Genomic DNA, 27104 nt, shown 5'->3' with positions numbered 1-27104 from the left:
CCAATTTTTGTTTCTCTTTGTTTTAGCCTACTTCCTGAGTATTGTTAGGTATTTGATAGCAAACAGAACTTAGTGTACTTTGATAAAATTGCTACTTTAAGATTTTTCCGGGAACACCTAACAGAGGTTCTAATAGGTTGTTAGAGGTGCATAGAGCCTTTGTTAACAGAATTTTATAATCAGGCTTAGAAGTCTGTAATTATCAAGTATAGACTTGTTCTAAGTTGCCTTTGACTTCCAGGTGACTCTCAGTCCCAACAGCAGTTTCAGTGACTTGTAAAGTCTTCAGAAGTCAATGCAGAGTTCATCTGTTATTCGTCTTTGTCAGTGTATTAAGGAGCTAAGTTGGTATTTCAGAGTTAGTAGGTAAACCATCTTCCTAAAATTCTTTCTCTTTGAACTTTAAAAATTTTCTTCCTTCTAGTTAAGCTCTTCACTGATACCTAAAAGTGAGTGCAAACTATGTACATTAAGAGTTACTTTTTTTTTCCTTTCTTGGACTCAAGCAAATATGGAGTTCTTGATTCAAGAGTCAAGCTTTGTTGGAAACCATCCCAAACCCCAACTATGTGCACTCTTCAGGCTTTCAGGATGCGAGCCACTCTGTGGATGTTTTGATGTCATCCCCCTTCTTCCCCACCAATGTCCATGTAACTTAGATTCTGCACATGTGACCTACTCTGCCCCCACCACATGGAAGACTGTGTTCCTGTGTGAGAACACCGACAGTGCCCATCTGTGACCTGCTCCCCCGCCTCCCCCAACCTGGGAGGGTAGAGAGTAGAAGCTAGATGAGGCCTCTGTACCACCAGCCAGATCTCATGCCCACAAGTGTGAAGTGGAAGTTAGAACCAACCCTTCTTTCTCTGGATCTCACATCATCAGTACCAATGTAAAAAATCACACAATCCCCAGCAAAAGGTGGTCTCCTTAAGAATGTATTATTTTTGGTACATTCTGAAAGCTCCCTTGATGTTGAATATATCCTCTGACAAAGCAAATACACATTCTCTACGTTTCCATGGCATTTCAACACTTTAAAGTTTTTTTTCACTAGCATCATGCCATTTAATCTTTAAAAGAAAACTTTTAAATGTTTTTATTACTGCATTATAGTTATACATAATGGTTGGTATCATTTTGACATAACCATACATGCATAAAATTTGACTCGCTCCATTTCAGTCCCCTGTGCCTCCTTTTCCCTCCCACCCCCTTCCTCTGTAAAGCTGTAATGATTTGATAGAATAATTTCATTAAATCAAATAATCAACAGGTTCAGAGAGTTTGAGTGACTTTCTGAAGGTCACAGAGTAAGTAGTAAGTAGTCTTGCTCTAAGTCTAGTGTCCTTTTTACAAAATCAAAGAGATCATAGATATAGCAATAACACTTTTGAAGATAGCCACCAATCCTTTAAATAAAAATAAGAATAGAATACAATACTGGAGATAAAGCTCATAATGTAGATCTTCTTCTGCTAGTGGGAAAGCATCAACAAATGGGTCTGAACATATCCAAAATATTCAATTAATCCCAGGATTATAGACTTGGTTTAAGTAATGGTTGTTTATAGAAAAGTTCTAGATAGAAAACAATTTTTGCAAGAAGGTATGTACCTGTATCTATATCTACTTAGAAGATATACTTCTTGGGGGTGTTTATGCCATTGCTAAGTCACCATCTTAAATGATGTGTTCACAGTTGCCTGCATTCCCATGCCCCCTGGACTTTAATAGTCATCACATAATTTTTAACAAAAAAGAGTGACACCTTAGTCAGTTGTAATCATTAACTGTCTAGCCCATAAAGGGCCTTCATGAATATAAGTCACAGACTTTTAAAATATGGTCCAGGAAGAGTTTATTTTCCGTATTTACTATTCAAACCTCACATTTATCACATAAACATAATACCTGATTTTATTTAAGAGAGAAATTACATATTCACTGCAAAGAAAGAGTATAATGGCAGTAAACAAAACATTTCCCATCATGGTATGAGAATGTGTGACATTTCCTTTGAGTTCCTAAGAAATTCCCTGGATTCAAAAGTGCTGAACATTCTACATTTTTAAACCTGAGTCTATCCTTTACCACGCTATGGTGTTGACCTTGACTTTGATACATTTTACAGAAAGGAAAGTACAGACAGTGGAAATAGAGACAGACACAGATGACTTCAAGCACAATTGCCTGCTGTGTTTATGCTGGGGACAGGTGGAAGATCCCCTCCACTTAGTGTAAATGACTGATGGTTAAAAAGAGAGAAAATATATATATAAGAACTCACAAGAAATAGCCTTCCTCAGTAGGAAAGATGGCATAAGTCATATGCTTAAGATGAAAAGCTTACTAGCCTCAATCACCTGCTAATGTTCAATAACACTCACATGGATTCTAAACATTTGCTTGAAAAAATGATTTCACAGGAATTTCTGATTTTCCAGAGAAAGCTTGTAATTCTATTGATTCCATCTCTAAGGAACAGAATTGATGATGTTTTTCTGGCTGGTACTCTTGATGATATGGAGAGGAGTCAGAATACTGCTCCAAGGCAAGGCATCTGGATGGTCTCAAAATGTCAGGATGGTCCGGATACTGAAACAGGAAGGAAGAGACATTTTTATCAGTTAGGCAATTCACACTCTTCCGTGTGAGTGAATTAAACATTTGATGTGTCTCAGTGAAAATCTGTGTTCCCAGACATCCCTCTGCCATCCTTGTGTGTTAAGTTCCTTATGTATTAAGGTAGTATAAGGCAATTTGTCCTTTCTGGTTCTCTCTTGTGTTTTCTCCAATCTTAAACTCATTCACAACACCCCGAATATAGCTACCACTTAGAGGTTAGTTCTACATTAGAATCCTTTAAACAAAACAATATATTTTTGAGTCTGCATGCCTGCCATAAAATATGAAAATAAGTAATAACTTTGTAATGCATTCCTGTTATTTGTCATGTCCTTTGTGGATGCTTTTCAAACATTATCTCATTTAATTTTCAACCTAAACAATAATGCTACTAGGTCGTTTTTCATATTATTTCCATTTTAGAGATAATAGAAACTGAGACTTAGATTTATAAACTTGCTGTAGTCACACAAGTATGGGGTTGGAATTCAAACTCAAATACAAATTATAAGATGATAGATAACTTGCCTAAGGGAACTGATAGTTTAGTAAAGTTAAGGCCATGTCAAAGGTTTAATAGAGCTTTGGTGCAGAGATGGCTAAGGATTCTTAGAAGTAGATGATAAAGTTGGTACAGATTAATTCTAAGAGAACTTCATTCTTGGGAATATTGAAAATGTAACATTTATATGGGAACTAATGCCAATGTGAAAAACCACCTTCTAAGAAATACAAATGGTCAAAAAATATATGAAAAAGTGTTCAACATCTCTAGCAATGCAAGTTAAAACTACACTGACATTTCACCTCACTCCACTCAGAATGGCAATTATAAAGAATACAAGTAACAATTAATGTTGGTGAGGATGTGGGGAAAAGTTTCACTCATACGTTGCTGGTGGGACTATAAATTGGTGCAACCAATCTGGAAAGCTGTATGGAGATTCCTTAAAAAACTTGGAATGGAAACACCATTTGATCCAGTTATCCCACTCCTCAGCTTAAACCCAAAGGACTTAAAATCAGCATACTACAGTGATGAAGCCACATCAATCAATTCACAATAACAAAGGTATGGCCCTTCAATAGATGAATGGATTTAAAAAGTGGTATATATGCATAATGAATTATTACTCAGCCATAAAAAATGAAATTATGGCATTTGCCTGTAAATGGATGGAACTGGAGAATATGCTAAGTGAAATAAGCCAGTCCCCCAAAAAACAAAAAACAAAGATTAAATATTCTCTCTGATATGTGTGTGAATGCTGACCCATAACAAGGGAAGGTAGTGGGGGAAGTATAGAAGTTCATGGGATTAGACAAAGGGGAATGAAAGGAAGGGAGGGGGATTGGAATGGGAAAGACAGTAGAATGAATTGGACATAACTTTCCTATGCTCCTGTATGAATACACGACCAGTATGAATATACTTCATATCATGTTCAACTACAAGAATGGGATCAAAATTGTAATCGGTTGTATCTCATGTATGTATAGTATGTCAAAGTACACTCTACTGTCATGTACTCATAAAAACAACAAATAAAATATAAAAATAAATAAAATTTTAAAAAAACCACCTTCTGATGGAAAAACACTTTTAGAAAAATTGATCTTCATGTCTTTTTGAAAATTTTCAATAGATACCCATATATATATATATATATATATATATGTGTGTGTGTGTGTGTGTGTGTGTGTGTGTGTGTGTGTGTAAGCAATTATATATAGTTAAATTAGAAAATACTGTATTGTGTAAAGATGAAAGTAAAAATAACCTGTAATTCCACAACTTAGAGATAACCTTTGTTAATATTTTATTTAATCATTTTTAGACATATGTATACTTTTTCTGTTGTTTTTGAAAAATTGGGATCATATTGTGTATTCAAGTTTGTATTTTTCTATTTTATGAGAATTATATAATTTTATCAAATTATGTTATGAGTATTTCCCACTGTAATAAAATCATTTTTCTTTTTCGTGGTGTTGGGGATTAAACTTGGGACTCACATATGCAAAGCAAGTTCTCTACCACCCAGTTACATCCCTAGCTTGGCTTCATTAATTTCTAACATGTGGTTGGTATTTGATGATTCTCTTAATATTAGACTTCTACAATGTTTCTAACTTTTGATACTATTGGTAGCAAGTAAACGTGTAAACATCTATATGTGTTTACACATTTATTTCTGTACAATAAGCTTTTAGAAATAGAATTCCTGGCACAAAGGATCTGTTTTTTAAAAAGTTTCAAATTACAAATTACTTAATTGCTTTCCCCCAAAGAATATAACAATTAATATTCCTACAAGCAGTATATAAAAGTGACCATATCATCTTATCCTTACTAATACTGAAAAGTATAATTTTTATTCTTTGCTTATTAACAGGGTTTCTGTTACTTAAATATTCATATTCAGTGTAAGGACGTCTCATAAAGAGCATTCAGGCCTACTTAATGATTCACCTGTTGTCCAACACTGCCATCTGGTTTTGGTATCTCTACGTTTGCCATCATTCTATTTAACCAGCTGCTGCTGCTGCTGCTAACATTTGATAACTGCTGGTTCCATAGCTCTTGAGCTCTTGAGAGGCAGTGTGGTTTCACAGAAAGTAAATCAACTTTGCTATCCAACAGATCTAATTGTGATTTCTAGCTCCCCTGCCTATTACCTGTATGACTTGGGCTAAGCCATATTCTCTCTGAGGTTCAGCTTTTCTCCTAAGATAGTGACAGGGGACCAGCATGCCAGCATTGCTTAGGAATCACATGAGGTAATGCAGATAAGACCATTAGGAAGGCAGCTGGAGCTCTGTAGAAGCTATGTTCTTTCTCGCCTCAAGAATATGGTAAGATGAATATCTACTATAGTATTTTATCAGAAATACTATTTAAAGTTGAAAATCTCATGAGAAGAAGTTGGGGGGGGGGTAGCAGAAAATACACAATGGAACAAGAGGGTGGGAGGCAGATGTAACTCTACCTAGCTGTCACATAAATGCAGGTGACAAAACTCATTCAATTAGATGGTTGTGTTAAATGTTAGGGGTAGAAAATGGATTGACTTTTTGGTGGGTAGGGATTGAACTGGGGATTGAACCCAGGGGCACTCAATGACTGAGCCACATCCTCAGCCCTATTTTGTATTTTTTTTAATTAAGAGAAAGGGGTTTCATTGAGTTGCTTTGTGCCTCACTACTGAAGCTGGCTTTGAACTCCTGATCCTCCTGTCTCAGTCATCTTTCTCCTACACTTTGGAGAAATTATAAGACTTAAACATTTAACATAGCATTTTGTACCCATCCCTTATTATAATTTTTATTTGTGAAAAAGTCTTTGTAAACTGCAGAAAGAAATAACAATAATAGTAGTATTTTTCATGAAAAACTAATAGTATCTGTATATAAAATCATCCCAATGTATTTCCTCTTACTCCTATAATGAAAGTTTCTGGGGATGTCCAGAACATTATGTATAGCCATTAATCAGCCTTAGATAGCCAAGCTGAGGCTTCAGTGACTCCATACTGTAGCTATGATTGTGTGACTCTGACGCTTTCTCTGGCAAAAATGAACATTCTGATCTCTGTCTCTGATCACTCAAATGTTTTGACATCAACGTCATTTGGCTTTAGCTGGACAGGAAACACAAAGCAACTGTTCTTAGATTCTCACAGTGTGATCTGAGATGTGCTATCTGCAAAGACTGAACTGGTGATGGGAAACCAAGAGACATCAACTTTCTCCTCATCCTTTCACTTTTTCATTCTCTATTAGAAAGTCCCCTACCATAAAAAGAAACTTAAAATCTACCTCTTTCCAGAGCGAAGCAGTTCAAATCCTTCATTTATTTTTTCAAAAGGTAAAACATTCGTTATTAATGGATCCAGTGAAAACTTCTTAGCCATAAAATCAGCCACAAGTTTGGGAACAGAATCTTTACTCTTAAAACCTGAAAAGAAGACAATATCATTGTTAGAGTTAGTGGGAGTAAGCAGGAGAATTGGAGAGGAGACTTTCCAATGAAATTAAAATAAAAGTCTGTAAAAAGTGCTACATTCTGTGGACTGCTATTAGTGAAGTCAGACAATAAGCCCTTCAATACCCTTTTGTAGTGCTTTGACTTTTTTTTTTTAATCCTCCCAGATAAAGTAGGGTCCTTAGCTAGCTTTCGGGTGCCTATAGGCTCTACAATGAGAAATTACAATACAGATAAGTATGGCCAAAGACAAAAAAGCAAAGTTTGCAATTGTCTAAATATGCAGTGAATATAGGCATAAATTATTGCTACAGATTTCCTGTGTCCTACAAAGAATTTTTGTGCCTTATGTAACGAGTATGAAAAGAGCTGATGCTGAAAGGTTTATGGGGATACCAGAGTATTCTGTCTTGGGACTTTCTCTCTTCATTAGTTCCACATATAATTAATTTGGAGGCTATAGATACAATAGAAATTATAGTTCATTTAAAAAAATAAATGTTCAATGTAGTAACCGCATTGTTTTTCAAAACCTGACCTTGTCACTTGTAAAAAGGAGGAAATTCTGAGGTTAATGAAAATTTAGTCCTCAGGCTTAACAACTTACCACCAAAAATTCCTCCTTTCCAGATGCGTCCAGTCAATAGCAGCATAGGATTCATGGGGATATTTTGGGAATCAGGAGGTACCCCTACGATGACGCTTACACCATATGAATTTTGACAACATAACAGGGCAGAAAGCTGAAATGAAAAAAAAATCAATATTTTGCATCCTTAAAGTAGATTCTCAGATAGATAGTACCTACTCATAATTCACAGGATATTGGAAGAAGGGAATTGTCTTCTGCTTCATTTCCCATTGTATCTAGGATACTGTTGCTGCTTGGAGAAATACCAGAAAGTTTTGTGTTTTTTTTTTCAGTGAAAGAATGGATAAATCATTTTATATGTACTTCATTTTTCTTTATAAACTAATAAATAGGCAAATATCATTACACACATATGTAAAGTCTGGGTTTTCACAAAGTTTTTCACTGTTTGATCATCACATGATTCTCAGGCAATCTATGAATTCATCATTTAATTTTTTATTTATCTATTAAGTATGTATTTTGAACAGGTTTTTGATTGGTGAATAAGATATAATGATTATGTCATCAAAATTTGTCTCTTGTCCACTTGGTAATCTCTCTTTTTAGTAAATTCCAATTCTGTTGTCCAATGGACATGCTTTACATGATGTTTGCATCTCTCCAATGTATTCTAGTTTTACTTTAAACAGAATCTATTATTCTGGATATTCAAAAGACAGTCCAGGAAACTGTCCCCCTCTAGTCATTTTTTAACATAGTCTGTAGTAAAAGAGTGTGTTAGAATTTCCAAAGATACACATTTTGATTTTGAAGAATGACATTCGGAAGACCAGATCTCCTCAGAGCATGTGGCTAAAAAGCATTTGGCATCTTCAAATAAAGCAACAACCCAGTTCCATGAGAGAAAATAGAAAAAGTGCACAGTGAGAAAAGCTACAGCCTCGGAAAAAATGGTCTCTCTTTGAACCTCCATCATCTATGTCATATTATCCCAGGTCAAGTCTGCAAAGAATTTTACTCTCAGGGCACAGATCCCAATTACCAATACCACTAGGTTTTCCTGGTAAACCTCAACAGTTGGGTCTTATTGGTCTCTGGTGACTTTTTCAGCAGAATTCTGGAGAACTCTGGTTAGGTAAAATACAGCTAGAAACATATTACACACAGGAATTGATATTTGGAATTATTTGAAAGTAATGTCATACATATTCCAAAGATGGTGTAAGAACTGCAAGCTTGGAAATAGTGTTTCATACGCGTATCACCAGCTGACATGTATTGAGAGTGACACTGTGATAAATATTTTACTTGCATTAGTTCATGTAACCCATACAAAGCTATGAGACATATCTCTCAAATTTGGGGAGTGGCAAAAATCTGCTGATTTTTTAAAAGTATTCACTTCAATATATACATGCTGATGCTCTCTATGTACCAGGCACTGTGCTGTCTCTGTGGTAAAATAAAATGATGTGTGAAGGCAGTCAGTTTCCTTAGGACATATTTTCTGTTGGTAAAATAATAGTTGGCCCCAAATTGCTCTCTTCTCCTTTTAACTAGCTAATGATATTTGGAAAAAAATTCATAATGAATTAATTAAAACAAAAAAGTTTATTAAACCGTATTTGTTAAGAATGTGGAGGAAAATCAAATTTGCCAAGTTAAAAAAAAATTGTATTATGTATATATTTACTTGTTGAAGTTTTTTTTTGTTTGTTTTTTGTTTTTTTTTTTACTGAAAACCAATAAAGCTACCAACAGCTTGTTTAGTTTTTGAAATATTACTCAGGTGACAGTAACTGGAGAGCTGACCTACTAGGAATATACTGATTTTTGCAGTAAATAAGTATATTAGTGTTTTTTCAAGATAGTACAGAGGAGGAAAGCATAAGTCAAATCGAGGGAGAATTATTTTTGATCCTGTGCTGAGTAAGACAGAGACACTTAGAGGGTGCCAGAGGCTGTGGCAGGGGAAAGAGTGCCTGTCGTATGCCCCACTCTCCATCCATAGATTTAGAGCTTCCAACCTGTCCCCCCATTCCTGAATAAGGATTCTTTTCTTCCTTTAACTACAGGGCTTGGACCCAGGACCAACCCAATAAGTACCTTTTGGAGTGGGATGTTCAGAATGATAATAATAGTCTTATTGCTATTAGTCCTACCATAGTGATAGCAATATAAATGAGATGCTTACTAAGGCCTGACCCTCTTCTAAGTTGTTGAAATGTACTGACTCACATTAAAACATGCAAACGGACATGTTTGACAGGTGAAGATGCTGAGACTCAGAGCTTGAGCCACTTGCTCAAGGACCCTTAGCTGGTGGGCCATTGAATGGCCTCCTGAATTGAATGATGCTCTATGAACTAGCAGGAACACTGTCACTGGATGCCTCACTTCTTCTATTCTGATTGAGAAATGGGGGCTGGGCTCATCTCTTCTTCTGGATCCATGTAACAGAACCTTCCATCTATAGTGGATGTCCAGAGCAGATCTACTGATATTCCTAATGGATCTTAGGCTCAGAAGGACAATCACTAGAGTAGAGTATTGATATTTGAACAAGCTAGAAACCTGAGCACAAATCAAAGAATAGTAAGATTAAATTCCTTATGGGCAGGAATTTAATTTAATAGATATTGGAAACACTGAATCACTTTCAGACACATATACTTTTCCTGCTAAGAAACCAGAAAATATTCTGTAAAGATAAAAAAGGACAAGAAAACCAATAAAGTTAATTTGTAATGGCTCAATTAAAAAATGAACCCTTTCCCTCATTCAAATAGAAATCTTACTTGAGACAGGTTTGATTATCTGACAGAATGAAGGATTTCTCATAGCAATAAATTAAGTAATCCAAGTAATAAAAAGAAGATGGAAATCACTATTCCAAAAACATATTGTTACATAATATTTATATTCTGCTGCATACTCCAGATTGCAAAAGTGAAAAGCTCAAGGCGTGTGAGGGTACGTACCATGGTGTCCAGCCGACCAATGACTTCAAAGGAAAAGTCCACACCTCCGTCACTCAGTTCCTTCAACACCTCCTCAATGGGCTTGTTGTAGTCTTGAGGGTTGATGCACTCAGTGGCACCCACTTCTTTGGCTTTTGCAAATTTGTTTTTGTTGATGTCCACTCCAATGATCCTTGATGCTCCAGCTGCTTTACAGCCCATGATAACAGACAGGCCAACTCCTCCCAGGCCAAACACAGCACAGGTGGAACCTTGGGTGACCTGTTTTTGAAAATGCAAAAAATGGATTACACAATCACTGCAGTGCCCAAGCTGTATAAATTGCAGCCTTGGATGCTCCCAGGAGCTGTTCAGACTGTATCCAAGCTGCTGTCAAAATCTCTTTTGGTTACTCTTGCTTCATGTTTAAACAGGGTGAGGAGTCAGTGGCTTTGCTACACGGTGGATACACCTAGAGAGCTTAAAAATATCACAATGTCACAGTCCATACAAATTCAATCAGAATCTCTATAGGTGAAATGCCGTCCCCAGTCACTTCAATGGGGAGCCAAGGCTGAGAGCCATCGAACTGGATGATCTTTAAGCCACAAAGGTCAATGACTCTAATCATTTTTTTTCTTTTGAGTTGTGATAGACACAATACCTTTGTTTTACTTATTTATTTATATTTGGTGCTGAGAATTGAACACAGTGCCTCATGCATGCTAGGCAAGCACTCTACCACTGAGCTACAACCACAGCCCCCAATGACTCAAATCTTGAAGAAACTCTCAATGGCTCAAATCATTGATAGTCAGCTTCAGTACATTATACACACACACAAGCAATTTAGTGGGGGCAGGGAGTAAGGGAGGAAAAAAATAGACAAGGTCACTCCAGGAGACCAAGAAGTAATCCAATCAAGCTACCAATAAGCAACCCCTTCCCTGGTCCATTAACACACAACCAGTAATCACAACCAGTGTGAAGAGAGCAGAAATTAGATTGTGAAGCATTTAAGAGTTATTCTGGGCTTAAAGCAAAGCATAAACAACAGATGAAATTCAACTGACAACTTTAAGATAAAATAGGTTGTGACTAATGTGATATTTGTGTCTTCATTCCTGAATTAACAGGTAAGCACAGAGGGGCTGGGGTTGTGGCTCAGTGGAAAGATGGCTTATTTAACATGTGGGAGGCAGGGGACTCAATTCTCAGCATTGCATATAAAAAACAAACAAATAAAAAACCAAAGTTTCGTAGACAACAACAACAAAGGGAAAAAAAAGAAAGAAGAAGAAAATTAAAACAACAAAAATGTGCACAGAACAATAGTGCACCATAAAGTTGGACTGTATTTGAATAATGAATGAAATCCATTTTTGTGAATATCCTGTGTGTGTGTGTGTGTGTGTGTGTGTGTGTGTGCGCACTCGGGTGCGTGCGTGCATGTGTGTGTGTGTGTGTGTGTGTGTGTGTGTGTGTGTGTTTGTTCATGGCAGGGGAGAAGTGCAGCAGTGAAATCCCAGAATGGGTGGAAATAACACATTGCTGAAGCTTCATTGCATTTCTCTTTGGATCTGCAGAGTGGGTGGTCCCCAGTTTAAAAGTCATCGGATGAGGCTTTGGAATATATTATTGATCCTAATCCTGGGAGTAAGGTATCCATGGTTTTTGGCTCCTCCAAGGCAAACACTTCATTTTATTTGCTTTGACTGCTTTAGAACTCAGTAGAACCTATTGGCCTGATGTGTGTATAGTTACTCTCTAATTGTAGAATGAATAAGCGACACCCCAGTCATAAAAGTTAGTAGTCCCACAAAGAAAGAAATATAAGATAATAATTATTGAAAATGAAATATTTGCTTTTTCTTAACTTATTCTTAACTTAGTATCAACAGCATTTTCATCTGTGATAAACAGGTAAATTTTCTAAGACATGGTCTCAAATTATTTTTCTATTAATAATCAACACTACAAACACCCATATATTAAACACTTTCCTATATATCAGTGTTGAATCCATTGAAAGAGAAATCAGGAAAACTACACCATTCACAATAGCCTAAAAAAAAATTGGGGAAACAATCTAACAAAACAGGTGAAGACCTCTACAATAAAAACTACAGAACACTAAAGAAAGAAATTGAAGAGGACCTTAGAAGACGAAAAACCTGCCATGCTCTTGAGTAGGCAGAATTAACATTGTCAAAATGACCATACTACCAAAAGCATTATACAGATTTAATGCCATTTCTATTAAATTTCTTTTTGTGTGTGTATGGTGCTGGGGATTTAACCCATGGCCTTATGCATCCAAGGCAAGCACTCTACCAATTGAGCTATATCCCCAGCCTACAATTTCTATTAAAATCCTAATAATATTCTTCTTAGAAATAGAAAAAGCAATCATTAAATTCATTTGGAAAAATAAGAGGCCCAGAATAGCCAAAGCAATCCTTAGCAAGAAAAGTGAAACAGGAGGCATCACAATAGCAGACCTTAAACTGTATTACAGAGCCACACTAACAAAAACAGCATGGTATTGGCACCAAAACAGATACATAGACCAGTGGTACAGATCAGAGGACACAGAGACAAACCCACATAAATCTGATATCCCATACTAGACAAAGGTGCCAAAAAAATTCATTGGAAAAAAAAGATAGCTTCTTCAACAAATAATATTGAGAAAACTGGAAATCCATATGTAACAAAATGAAATTCAACCCCTATCTCTCACCTTGCACAACACTCAATTCAAAGTAGATCAAAGGCACTAGAACAGAGACCCTATAATAGAAGAAAAAATAGGCCCAAATCTTCACCAGGTTGCCTTAAGAACTAACTTCCTTAATAAGACTCCTAAAGCACAACAAGTAAAATCAAGAAACAATAAATGGGATGGTTTCAAACTAAAAAGCTTCTCAGCAAAGGAAACAATCAATAATGTGAAGAGAGTGCTTATAGAATGGGAGAAAATCTCATGCACTTCAGAAAAGCATTAATCTCCGGGATATATAAAGAACTCAAAAAACTTAACACCAAAAACAAACAAACAAACAAACAAACATATAACCTAATCAATAAGTGGGCTAAGGAACTGAACAAACACTTCACAGAAAAAATACAATTGATCAACAAATATGTAAAAAAATGTTCAACATCTCTGGCAATTAGAGAAATGCAAAACTACACTGAGATTCCATCTCACTCCAGTCAGAATGGCAATGATCAAGAATACAAGCAACAATGAATGTTGGAAAGGTACACTCATACATTGCTGGTGGGACTGCAAATTGGTGCGGCCATTATGGAAAGCAGTATGGAGATTCCTTAGAAAACTTGGAATAGAACCACCATTTGACCCAGCTATCCCACTCTTGAAATTATACACAAAGGACTTAAAACACAGCATACTATACAGACACAACTACATCAATGTTTATAAAGCAGCTCAATCACTATAGCCAAATTATGGAACCAACTTAGATGCCCTTCAAAAGATGAATGGATAAAGAAAAGGTGGTATATATACATAATGGAATATTACTCAGCCTTAAAAAAGAATGAAATGATAGCACTTGCTGGTAAATGGATGGAACTAGAGACTATCATGCTAAGTGAAATAAGCCAAACCCTAAAAACCAAAGGGCAAATGTTTTCTCTGATATACGGATACTAATTCAAAATAAGGGGTCATGCTACGGAAAAATAGAGGTACTTTGGATTAGGCAGAGGGGAGTGAAGGGAGGGGAAGGGTTTGGGAGTATGAAGGTCAGTAGAAGGAATCGGACATTATTACCCTATGTACCTATAGGATTACATGACTGATGTGATTCTACAACATATACATCCAGAAGTATGAGAAGTTGTGCTCCATTTATGTATGATGTGTCAAAATGCATTCTACTGTCATGTATAACTAATTAGAACAAATAAATAATTTTAGAAATTAATAATACAAAATCAACACTACAAATCCATGAAAATAATCTGTTTCCTATGAGAAATTGCTCCCTTTTTGGTCCTTACTGTCTTAACGTGAACGGGTTTCAATGGCCATTGTCAATATTACCTTGGCAACTTTGACTGCTGAGCCATAACCAGTTGTAAATCCACAGCCGATGAGGCAAACTTTCTCCAGCGGAGACGCTGCATCAATTTTGACCACCGCCATCTCATCCACCACCGTGTACTGGCAGAAGGTGCTGGTGTGGATGAAGTGGTTGATTGGCTTCCCCCTGCAGGTGAACCTGCTGGTGCCATCTATCAAGGTCCCCTGGGGTTGTTGTAAACTGATCAATGGAACACACAGACACACAAGGGACATGAAACAGGAGCAAACAAATGTGCAACAACTTTGTTAGCTCTGCAAGGAGAGTATAAGAGACCTACCTGCTTTTCAAACAGACATTGCCTTCTGGGTGTTTACAAACTTTGCATTTTCCGCACTGGGGATTAAAGAGGGGGATGACTTTATCACCTGGAGGAAAAAAAAAACCCAAATTTTTCTTAAATTTCTCTCCAGGAATTAATAAAGCAAGAACTTAACCTTACATGAAACGATGTGTATCTTTTAAAAGGCTACAAGAAATAACGTTCAATCAACCATGCCTTTCCTCATTTGGGTTTAAGAGGTATATAAAGATTCCCAAAGAAGAAAAATGCATGTAGAAAATAACATGGATTTTAAAAACTATTTACACTACATTCATAGCTAATGTTTTTTAATATTTATTTTTTAGTTGTAATTGAACACAATATCTATCTATCTATCTATCTATTTTTTTAAATTTTTTTGTTGGTTTTTCAAAACATTACAAAGCTCATGACATATCATCTTTCATACATTTGATTCAAGTGGGTTATGAACTCCCATTTTTACCCCAAATACAGATTGCAGAATCACATCAGTTACACATTCACAATTTTTACATAATGCCATATTAGTGACTGCTGTATTCTGCTGCCTTTCCTATGCCCTACTATCCCCCCTAACCCTAACCCTCCCCTCCCATCTTCCCTCTCTACCTCATCTGTTGTTGTTCAGTTCTCTCCCTTGTTTTTTTTTTTTTTTTGGAAGTGTGAATCAGGAGGCATAGAAATACCAGATTTCAAACTGTACTATAGAGCAATAGCAACAAAAACAGCATGGTACTGGTACCAAAACAGGCAGGTGGACCAATGGTACAGAATAGAGGACACAGAGCCCAATCTACAAAATTACAACTTTCTTATATTTGATAAAGGGGCTAAAAGTATGAAATGGAGGAAGGATAGCATCTTCAACAAATGGTGCTGGGAAAACTGGAAATCCATATGCAACAAAATGAAGCTGAACCCCTTTCTCTCGCCATGCACAAAAGTTAACTCAAAATGGATCAAAGAGCTAGATATCAAATCAGAGACTCTGCGTCTGATAGAAGAAAAAGTTGGCTCCGATCTACATATTGTGGGGTCGGGCTCCAAATTCCATAATAGGACACCCATAGCCCAAGAATTAATAACAAGAATAAACAAATGGGACTTACTTAAACTAAAAAGTTTTTTCTCAGCAAGAGAAACAATAAGAGAGGTAAATAGGGAGCCTACATCCTGGGAACAAATTTTTACTCCTCACACTTCAGATAGAGCCCTAATATCCAGAGTATACAAAGAACTCAAAAAAAATTAAACAATAAGATAACAAATAACCCAATCAACAAATGGGCCAAGGACCTGAACAGACACTTCTCAGAGGAGGACATACAATCAATCAATAAGTACATGAAAAAATGCTCACCATCTCTAGCAGTCAGAGAAATGCAAATCAAAACCACCCTAAAATACCATCTCACTCCAGTAAGATTGGCAGCCACTATGAAGTCAAACAACAACAAGTGCTGGTGAGGATGTGGGGAAAAGGGTACACTTGTACATTGCTGGTGGGACTGCAAATTGGTGCAGCAAATATGGAAAGCAGTATGGAGATTCCTGGGAAAGCTGGGAATGGAACCATCATTTGACTCTGCTATTGCCCTTCTCAGACTATTCCCTGAGGACCTTAAAAGAGCGTACTATAGGGATACTGCCACATCAAGGATCATAGCAGCACAATTCACAATAGCTAGACTGTGGAACCAACCTAGATGCCCTTCAATAGATGAATGGATAAAAAAATGTGGCATTTATATACAATGGAATATTATGCAGCACCAAAAAATGACAAAATCATGGAATTTGCAGGGAAATGGATGGCATTAGAGCAGATTATGCTAAGTGAAGCTAGCCAATCCTTAAAAAACAAATGCCAAATGTCTTCTTTGATTTAAGGAGAGCAACTAAGAACTAAGCAGGGAGGAAGAGCATGAGGAAAAGATTAACATTAAACAGAGATGAGTGGTGGGAGGGAAAGGGAGAGAGAAGGGGAAATTGCATGGAAACGGAAGGAAACCCTCAACATTATACAAAATCACATATAAGAGGTTGTGAGGGGAAAGGGGGGGAAAACAACATAGCTAATGTTTATGGCACACCCTGAATTTTCCTGGAAACTTAACACACATCATCTCATTTAATCCTTACTTAATTAAACCTGAAATATTCCTGCTGTAAGTATAGATATAAATTTCAAGTTGTCATAGTTTTACTAGATGCTGGGAAGATCTTATATTTTGTACAATAGTTATAATAAAACAAAAATGAATAAAGTAAAATAATAAATGCAATAAAACATTTTTAGAATAAAAATAAAACCAAAATTGGCCATAAGTTACAATCAAAATGAGAATTTCAGCAACTACTTTTTGACTTTTCAAAGTGACTGTGCTTATCTTTTTTATGAAAGGAATGCTTTTAAAAAAAATCTTCATTCCTTTTTGAGAAAGACTAACAAAAATGGGACAAAGAGCTAAAAAAAATTCCTGTGAAAATCTCAACTCTCAATGTTCTCTCATTGAGAACAAGAACTATCAACTGTTTTAGCTGATAATTTATTAATGATCTATTTTTCTTGCTATAGAGAAAGCAAGAGTTAAAAGTAAGAGTGTCTTTTTATTATTATTTCCAATTTTTGGCTTAGAAAACTAAGTCAAAATTCAAACTGTTTATGTATTATTTGCTTTTAATTAAATATTTGATAAGGGGAAGGCTGAGTCTACTGTCTAAAGTGATCTTTTTAGAATTAAACACAATTGTTTTTAATCATCTATACTACCTATCCAACCAGACCAAGAAAAACGGTTGGCCCATTACATTTTATAAATAAACTTTATGTGGGGATGATAGCATGAAATTTTTCTGTTTATTTATCGTTTACTTCCCAAAACATGTTAATATAAAATAAAATGAAGATAAAACAAATATTAAAAATAAAATAATCAGCCATTTGTAACCTTTAACTTGGATTAAAGATAATAAAAACGATATGGTTTATGACCGATGCCTTCAGCCCCCTTCTTTGGTTTCCTTCCATCTAGTGTGTTTTATTTGTTCTGTGTTTGAGAAGGAAGGCCATACTGGAAAAGGAAGATCGTGTAGACTCAGTCCTAGGCTCACAGCCCCAGTTTGTGAACTTAGCACAGAAGTAAAGGTTTCCATAAGCTGATCTAGAGTCTCGGGATATGGACTTAGGTTTTTTCCCCTTGCCCCATTTGTAGTTCTGAAATGGAAGGTATGAAGTCATGACTCCACTCTGGCAGGCTCTATGTCTCTTTGGATGCTCAGATACCCCAGCCACTAACCTGGTGCCTGGCATTTAGTAGCTACTCAATAAAGAGTTGTTGAAGGAGAAAATACAAGATCATCGGAATGTACCCTGCCTGGGTCAGACCAGGGAGAAAGGGAAGGAGAGAACCTCTCTAGCCCCCCTCATCTGTGAGCTTGTGCCAGTTTTATGGCACTTATTGCTTCTTTTTTTCTCATCTGGTTTGGATGATCTTGGGATCTTGAACTAAAGCACGTTCCCGGAATGTGCATTCTGTACCTGGTTTTACTGAAGTCACCCCTTCTCCAACGCTCTCTACGATGCCAGCTGCCTCGTGGCCTAAAATCACAGGAAGAGGCCAATGGAAGCTTCCACTGACCACATGGTCATCTGAGCGGCAGATTCCTGTGGCCACCATCTACAAATCAAAGGTCCAGTGATTAGGTCCAGAGAAGATGATGACTCTCAGAAGGACATAACATATCCACATGTGTGAAATTCTGCTTCTGAAAAGTTTTCAAGTCTTGCTAATTGTCCCCCTACTCTCCGAATGCAAAAGATTGTTTTGTCCTCAGGATTGTTCAAAACCCTTTTCTACCTTCCTTTCCAGAATTAAATAATTTAGAACAATTGATCCTGAAATCTTGTGGGACATGATATACAAGAATGCATGCTTTTCTGGAAGGAAAAACTGCAGATTATCACCAAGAAAATATTGAAGGTTAATTGATTTTGATACCTTGTATATAACCCTTTGCATTTCTGCGTGGATGCATAAATTCTTTTTTGTTTTACTGGGATTATACTGTACATGCTCTTTGGTTTCTTTTCAAAAAAATGAACAATATATTTATAGGTTGACTTAGCAATAGTTATAACACATTATATGGACAACAGTATAAAAAGTGCCTGTTAATGGATTTTTTTTGGTTGTTTCTATTTTGAATAGTCTCTGAATTTTTTTTTTCAGAGGTGGTATCAGGGATTAAACTCAGGGGTACTCAGCCACTGAGCCACACCCCCAGCCCTATTTTATATTTTATTAGAGACAGGGCCTCACTGGGTTGCCTAGTGTCTCCTGGTTGCTGAGGCTGGTTTTGAACAGGTGATCCTCCTCTTAGCCTCCTGAGCTGCTGGGATTACGGTGTGCACCACCACACCCGGCTCTGAAAATTTTTTAACCTAAAATTAAATATAAGTAAAAAAGAATTCACCTTAATGCGAACTTCATGGGCCTTAGGGGGTGCAACTTCCACCTCTTCAATGGAAAAGGGTTTCTTTTCCTCCCAAAGCACAGCTGCTTTGCATTTTATTACCTGGAAAATGAAACAGAAAGATGATACTCTCAAAATAAGGAATTAGTTCTCACTTTTGTCAAACAGCCATCCCCCCCTTCACCTACTGTGTCACAAAGTGCTCCATAGAAATGAATAAGTATGGTTTACAAAAATATTTTTAAAAAAAAACTTTCAAAAATGTGTGAAGCATTACCATAGGAGAGAGAATCATAATTAACTGTAAGTCACAGTTTTTTAGGTCATCCTTACAGATATCCTAATATCCTGAAATCGGTTGTTTGCCTGCGACTTGTTGACTTGTACATGAAGTTCTGATCATTATTTTTCTCACTTGCTCAGTTTCTGCTAAAGTCCACAGTATCTGACTTTATAATAATTTCATATTTCTCTTGCCACATACGATGCTTTTTTTCCCCAAATGGCCTCTTCTCCTCCTCTAATTTCCTTTTTCCCATGGTCAATGGCAAAACAAATATGAGGGTACTTGAAAATAATATACTAGTTGTAGGTGGGTTCTGATTATTGGGTGTCTATGATGTGGCAAGCACATGGTGGTCTGTGCAGGTTTTATCATCTTTAAACCTGTCAAGGTTGCTACCAGGAAAGTATTATTGGATTATTGCCTTGTTTTGTATTTGAAAAGATTGAAGCTAATTGACTTAGTGATTGAGTAATTTTTCCAAAGCTACAAAGTTGGCTGTTAAGAAAATTAAGATCAATCCAGCTTTATCTTCAAAGTGGAGTGAAAAGAAAACAAACAAAAAGTTAGATAACAACAATAATAGCAGTGACTAAAATACATTGACTTATTTCAATGTACCAGATGCAATTCTAAATGTCAATAGTACAAATTTATTAAACTCTCAACTACCTTATGAAGTTGATGTTATTTCTAGCACCATTTAGCATTTGAAGAAAACAAAATGCAGTGTAAACATACATGAAAGGTTTTCAAAGAGTGAAGAATTGGCATTCCACCAGAATGGATAGATTGCTTATTATCATTTTCATTGATATGATTTGTTTACAGTTTTTCTCTATGAATTTCCTATTTTTTTCCCAGCCAAGTTTTGGCAAACTTAAATTTTTCTTTTCCCCAAGAACTTTTCTTTTTGAAATATTGTAAATACAAATGAAAAACCACAAGATGAAATCAGAACACTGGCAAATGTCAAGTGGTCCCACTGTGATCAATATGGGGTTACAGTGCCACACAGTGTATAGAGAACCCTCAGAATCTGTAAAGAGAATTACCATAGTGAGATATTGCACGGTGCCAGCCACTCTTCAAACAACAAACACGTTGGAAACAGTTGTACAGGCTTTTGCAATTGAGCCATCAAACAGTATGAATTAGATATATTGAATGACTGCATGTATTTCTCTGTACCTCAATCAGAATTTGCATGTTGATGCTGTCTTTCTGAACCTTGATGATTCTAATGCTTTGAGAGCAATATGCCTTTTGTCAGAGATTTTGACAGGCTTAAAAGGAAATTTCAGTTTTCTGAATCAGATTCCTCTCATGAAACTTTAGTTAAACTTGACTTCCCCGTGTTTGTAAGAAGAACAAGATTACAAAGGATATCATTTAAATTAGGGTGTCTCAATATAAAGATAACCTTTGATGATAGACATTTCCAATGTTAGGTAGATTTGACAATTAGTTACAAGTGACTTGGAATTAACTATCACATGATTGCAAATTTATTTAAGTAGGAAATAAAGATATTAATAGACTCATTCTACACATTCTACACATTGTTGAAGTTATTTAGGAATAGTTTATTTTCATTGTAGTTCAGTAAGTATCATATATCGTAACAAACATTGCATATTGCATTAATACATTTCTAGTTTAATTAATTTTAGATTATTCATCAAAAACTGGATCCTTTTACATGTTATGCTAATAAGAGCATATGTCCAATAGTAAATCTTTTTTGCTTACTTTGCCTGCTGTGCTCATGTTATTTCTGTCTTCTCTGCTGTCCAGGAGACTGAAGAATACCTGCAGACGTCTTCCCTGCACCACTACATACAGCCTCTGGGTTGCAAGGGTATTTTGTTTGCTTGAGTGCCAGTGGATTCTGCACGTGATCTGGGTTTTTAAGCCACGCCTATCAGCTTATACTCAGACCAAGTTAAGTTAGAAAGCAAAGGACACGGACCTGTAATGCCAAAAAAAAACCCAAAAAAACCCTCGATTTTGTAATGTGCCCACTGTACATAACATTTTGTTTCCATTAGGTTAAATATTTCCTTACATACTCCCTCCCCTCATTCCATGTGTCCCCTCTCTCAGTCCCACTCAGGTCCGAGTTCTCTTTTCCCTTGTCTGCACTAGACTCCAACTTTGAATCTTCCTGCTGAAGTTAGGGAGGAGAGGAGTAAATCAGCAGGGAAATGAAGCAGGACAGGCAGAGCCAAGGGCCAGAGGATCCTATCTGATACAAGTTGCTCCTTCTATTTGTAGCAGAGAAACAGACACACAATCAGCCACAGCAAAGCTGCTCGCTGTCCCTAGCATTTCTGTTGCATACAACACCCACCAGCATCGACTGACAACCTCCCTGTGTCAGGCACTAAGCTGGGTCTAGGGGCAAACTGATGAGTCAGAGATGGCCTCTGCCCATGCTAAGGGGCAGTTTGGGGCAGTAATTTTGGCCTTTGGCCTGTTCCTTCCTAGCTATGTGAGCTAGGACTTAATATGTTATTATTTTTCGCCATGGCTTTCTTGTCTGTAGATGAATAACAGCACCACTTCTAGAACTATGATAAATAAATGAAAAAATTATGCAAAGCAACTCTCATGGAGGCTGGCAGGTGGGAGAACACTCAATAAGTACTATCTACAATTGTTACCCATAAAGGGAAGCTCGGGGTATATTGAGGGAGAAAGGCAAACAGGTAAACGAGTCATTACCTGGCTTATCAAGGGAAGAGCATCCTCACTGGAAGACTCAGAGGAAGCTTTTAGAAAGCAGACATTTGAGGTAGAGACTAAAGATTGATCATTTTGGCTAATTGACAAACAAAAAAAAATTCACTTGGACATTTCTGTTGTCTTTTGTTCAATGCTATGAGTTCAAGAAAGAGAATATGAGTTTGATTATTTTATCAAATCTCAAGTCTTTTACCAATACCCAGAGACCACAGTGCATATCCCTGCTTAATTATATGTAGTCTGGTCAACACATATACATAAACATAAGCTGCATATTTCTCTAGAGTTGTCAAAGGAACAATGATGTTGACTGTGTACAACTTTAATTATGCAGGTGCAAAGAGTCAACTAGGGGTACACAAAAGGTAAGAAAGGTCTGTGTCTCATTGTGATCAGATGATCAATGAACAGGCATTAATTCTAGAGAATGGCCATCAATCTTCTCTCTCACCACACATCTTCATGTCCACTTGCTCCAAACTTGAAAGACTCCAGATGGCTTTTTACAGAGTAATGGACAGACACAGAATGGATTCAGATGTTATTTGTAATTCTTAATAAATTGTTAGTTACTCTGTGAGGCATAAATTTACAGGAACCGAATGCCCAACTATTGTGTTTCCAGAACTCTACTTGGAGTTTTTCATACATTATCATAGATATTTACAACCTTTGTAATACATTACAAGGAAGTTATGATTATGATTCTCATTTTACAGGTGAGAGAAGAGAGACTCAGAGATTCCAGGTCTCCAAATGTCCTTTTTAAGATAGATTGGCCTCAAGAACAGAACTGTCTGCTGGGTGGTGTTCCTGAGAGATTTATAGAAGGAATATAATATGAAATCACACAAATATTAAAGGATAAGAAATGGGGGGTATATCTTGAACAACTGGACTAATTGTTCAATGAGGGGCTAATTGACTCTCTCTCTCTCTCTACCCTCTTTCTCTCTCTGAATGAGCTAAGACCCCAATTTTTCTGTCTTTTCAAGTAGAGTTCCTCTGTCATTCAGGTGGGTCAGATGGTCAGCCTAGGTCTTATGAGAAAACACGTTCACCTGTCCAAGCCCAAAGCATGATCTAAGATACATAAGGAACAGAAAAAAGGAAGGCTTTAATTTAATGACAGTCTAGCAAGATCAGGTGCCTGGTGGCCAGAGACCCCCAGACTGGGTACAACCACTGTTTTATCTCCTAGAGCACAAGACTCCTCCCCAGTTCCTCATTGGCAGAGTACTATGGGGTGCACAATCTTCTTGAATGTGACAGGTTTTAGTATCTCCTACTGGGTTACTTAAAAGAAATACACCTTTAGTTATCCCCACCTTCCTTTGTTCTCTTGTGACAGCAACGTCTCCCTGGATCCAGTACCTTTTGGCATAGATACAGTTTCTGTCTGTTGGTCAGGTAGGGCCCTTTTTATTCATCTGTCAAAGGGCTGTAAATCTTTACACTGAGTGTTAACTCTCCATCCTGCTTTCCCCTCCAGCTGCCTTTCTTACACCCCAAGTCTTTTTACATTTTAAAGCTAAATACTATCTTTTGAAAATGGACCGCCAGATTTTTTTTTTTATTTCTCAGAGCCTGATGTTTCGTCCCATGTTCCGAGGTGTCATGACGCTGGTAAGTGGCCACAGCAGAATCCTAAGTCTCGTCTGTCTGAATCAGAAGCCCTTCCACTCTTTTGAAAAGAGGGGAGTGGAGTCTGGCCAGAGTTTAAGACATTCAGCTGTCTACTCAGAAAAGCAGCCCCCACATTTTGTAAGGTCTAAGAAAAAAAAAACAATATAACTGGCAAGAACTTCAGGAATCATTCCATCCAAATTCCTCATTTTATTGGATAAAAGACTTGGCAAAGCAACATGGTTAATATGTACTTAAGAGATATTTGGATAGAAAAAAAAGTACATTTGCTCTTGTGGGTACATACAGAGTCTAAGAGCTTTCAAATATTTGGGTTCAGGCAGCGTAAGGAGCAAAACCAGCCTTCTGGCTGCAGGCCCACCCTTCCCTCAAAAGTTGATGTGTTTAATCTACCCAAATTCCGCACTATACATCAAGAGTTTACTTAATGTTTTGCTTTGATACGAAAGCCCAAATCGGTGAGCATTAAAATTACCTTCTTTTCCCAAATTTAAAAAATATATTGCCAAACTGGACCCTCATTTTGATATGAAGAGAATGGGTAAAATGTTAGAAATGCTTGTTTATAGATACCACATGAAAGGTCTTAGAAATAATCTCAGAGAAGCCAAAAAGCAAAACTGAACAGATATTCTTGGAAGTGTCTTTTAAATTTCAAATGAACAAAGTCTAAATATTCAGTGACATGCTGTAGATCAGCCTGAAGAAGTCTATGCACATGATAACTTTTAAGATGATGCAGAAACAATAGCATTACAGGACTAAAATAATGATAAATGGCATGAATTTCATAATTTCAACATTATAAAATCATAAAAAATATAAAAATGCACATCAGGGACGTGCATAATATCTAAACAGGAAATAGGATAAAAAAATATGGTGATTTTTTTATGACAGGGTATTAATTTTATTAGCCATCACATTATATCACTAATAGCTAGAATTTATCAGATGATTGCTTTATTAAGTGCATTACTTAATATTGACAAAAAAATTCATGTTAGAAAATTAGTATTAGAAATCACTCTTCATGAAGAAACTGAGAATGAGAGAGATTAAGCAAATTCCCTGAGGTAAGAATGCAACAGGTTTCCCAGTCCTTGCCTGAATTGAAGTTCCTAAGGAATAATAATGATAATAATAACAATAACAACTAACAGTTAGGTGGCACTTAGTGGGTGCCAGGCTCCTAAGTGCTTTACATTTACTCAAATTGGTCCTCTAAGTTCGCTACTTATTATTCTCTTTTGTACATGAGGTAACCAAGATCCCCCAGTCAGTCAGTGGCCAAATCAAGGTTCGAACTCAGGATCAGAACAGTCCAGCTCCAATGTTTTCAGGCTCAAGTGTTTACTGCCCTGGTCCCAATGCTTTGAGGAAATAAGGAAGAGAAGACAAAGAAAGAAAAAAGAAAATGAAGAAAAATTAAAATGATTTGTGATAAGTCTAGACCAACTTCCAATGTTGCAGTCTGAAAGAATGGGAGAGAAATAAGTGCTTTTATTGGCTAAGAAGGGAGGTTGATTTGAACATGTTAAATTTTAGGTAAGTGTGAGATATTCAAAGTGGCATATTCAGTTGGCTGTTGGGAAACCTGGGCGTGTTATAGTTAATGTGAAAATGACTAATACTTAGACTGAAACCTCTAATTCTTGATTCTCGATCCGAGAGAGAAAAACTACAGAGAAGAGCAGTGTTTAAGAAAACGGGCAATAAGAAGTGAAGAGATGAAAAACAGCAATTGGAAAATTACATGGAAGATGAAAGAACAGTTATAAAGAACTCTGAGCAGGAAGTCAAGAGGAAAAGACTCCGAAAGAAAGCACCAAACTTGGTTCCCAGAGGTTCTTTATGCCACTGAGGGAGTGGTGGGCCTGCAGCCAGAAGGCTGGGTGACCAGACGGGAGAGGATGCAGAGCTACTCATTTGGAGGAGTTTGTCGGTGACCTGAAGGAAGGAAGGAAACAGGAAGCAGCTGGAGGGAAGACTGGAAGCTGTAGAGGTCCCTTCGCAGCAGTGAGTAATCTGTGCAACTGAGGCTGTTGAGAAAGCTCTAGTAAGAATGGAGCTTCTGTTGGTGCTGGAGAATGGGCAACCTGTGGAAAAGGGGCCCCCAGTACTGCAGGGCCTGGTGGAGGCATTCAGATTTCTAAAGTGGAAATGCTTTATGTGGGGCAACTGGAAGGAAGAGGGGATGAGTATAAATGAGCCTTAAAAGAAACACAGAGAAATGTCCCACAGCTGATTTACCTGTCATTTCTCCCTGTTTACCCATCTGTAGTCTGCTCTATGCTGCTGGGGTTTGTGATTCTACAGACTCAAGTTTTCCAGACTCTTTTGACATCTGGCTTTGCTAATGGTTTTGCCAGTGAGAGGTACGAGAGCGCTATGAAAGCAGGAGGAGGGAAGAGAGACCTGTCTTTCAAGTTCCCATTAGTGTCACTCCATTCACACAGTTGGCTCTGGCACCAGCCTTGCTCCACCCCCACAAAAGGATCAACACACCTGGGTCATGCTCTCTTGGTAGAGTAAATACGAGATTTGATATTTGCTTTTTGGGCAACCACAGGTTATAACCTTTCATGGGAGACCTATGGCCCAATCCCCTACGGCCTTTTCTCTGACATCGTAGTTCTGGTGACCCCACCACTATCTTGTTTTCTTCCACTTCATGTTTTTAATGTTCTGAGTCACCTCAATATGCCCTTTGTAGTCTCTGAGGCTTCTAATGTGTCCATAATCGATTTTCTGTATCAGATCCACTTGGTTGAAAGCACAGCATTTTTCTCCTTCCTTACTGGGCACGCTGATGTAGTTCTTGGCACGGGTAGTGGCCTCAAAAGCAGACCCTTGAGTAAACATACATGTTCACACAAATTGAGTTGATGTCTTTTTAATGGCTATATTTTGGTGAAATACCATTGAAGCAAGTAAGTTGATGGGATTTGAGAAGAAAAGATGGAGAAGAGTCAATAAGGGGGAAACCAATAGAGAAGACTAGCAGGGCCCAGTTGCCTAGTTGCTTAGATTTGATAGATCCCGGCTCTGAGTGTTTTACCCACCCCTCCCTTTGCCTTCCTGTAGAAGTTTTCCAGAGCACTTCCAAGGTGTTTTAAATCCTAAGTGATATAGTCACTAAAACATGTAATCCCAGTCACACATACCTACTTGTACAATGCTATGAAATTTGTCTTAAAATTTTTTATTTCTATTGTATTTTGTAAGTCCTAGACTCCAGCTCTTTCATTGTGTTCCTCATTTTCTAATTTTTGACTTTTCTAGTTTTCATTTTCATTCTGCATAATTATAGGCAAAAATTTTTTTCTATGAAGATTCTCATGAAAACAGCAAAAT

The 27104-nt window shown here is 37.0% G+C and overlaps 1 protein-coding gene and 1 long non-coding RNA gene across 3 annotated transcripts in view; one reads left to right on the top strand and one right to left on the bottom strand.

Annotated features, from left to right (window-relative positions):
• Positions 1-920: 920 nt before the first annotated feature.
• LOC101976546 (alcohol dehydrogenase E chain) lies at positions 921-21258 on the bottom strand. Its single transcript, XM_005325758.5, has 9 exons — positions 21105-21258; positions 19070-19171; positions 18135-18273; positions 14567-14654; positions 14247-14466; positions 10190-10450; positions 7221-7356; positions 6448-6586; positions 921-2598 (listed from the first exon to the last, which is right to left on the bottom strand). The coding sequence occupies exons 1-9, from the start codon at positions 21120-21122 to the stop codon at positions 2574-2576; spliced, it is 1128 nt and encodes a 375-aa protein (XP_005325815.1). The 5' UTR covers positions 21123-21258; the 3' UTR covers positions 921-2573.
• A 3812-nt stretch (positions 21259-25070) lies between these two features.
• Positions 25071-27104, top strand: part of LOC120892557 (uncharacterized) — a 34221-nt gene continuing 32187 nt past the window's right edge. For both annotated transcript variants that reach the window (XR_013426064.1, XR_013426063.1), the window contains exon 1: positions 25071-25766. This is a non-coding gene — a long non-coding RNA (uncharacterized LOC120892557). The remainder of the gene's footprint in view (positions 25767-27104) is intronic.

Source organism: Ictidomys tridecemlineatus, chromosome 9, assembly GCF_052094955.1.
Source record: "Ictidomys tridecemlineatus isolate mIctTri1 chromosome 9, mIctTri1.hap1, whole genome shotgun sequence".
NCBI classification, from domain to species: domain Eukaryota; kingdom Metazoa; phylum Chordata; class Mammalia; order Rodentia; family Sciuridae; genus Ictidomys; species Ictidomys tridecemlineatus.
This window is presented reverse-complemented; position numbering and strand designations above follow the sequence as displayed.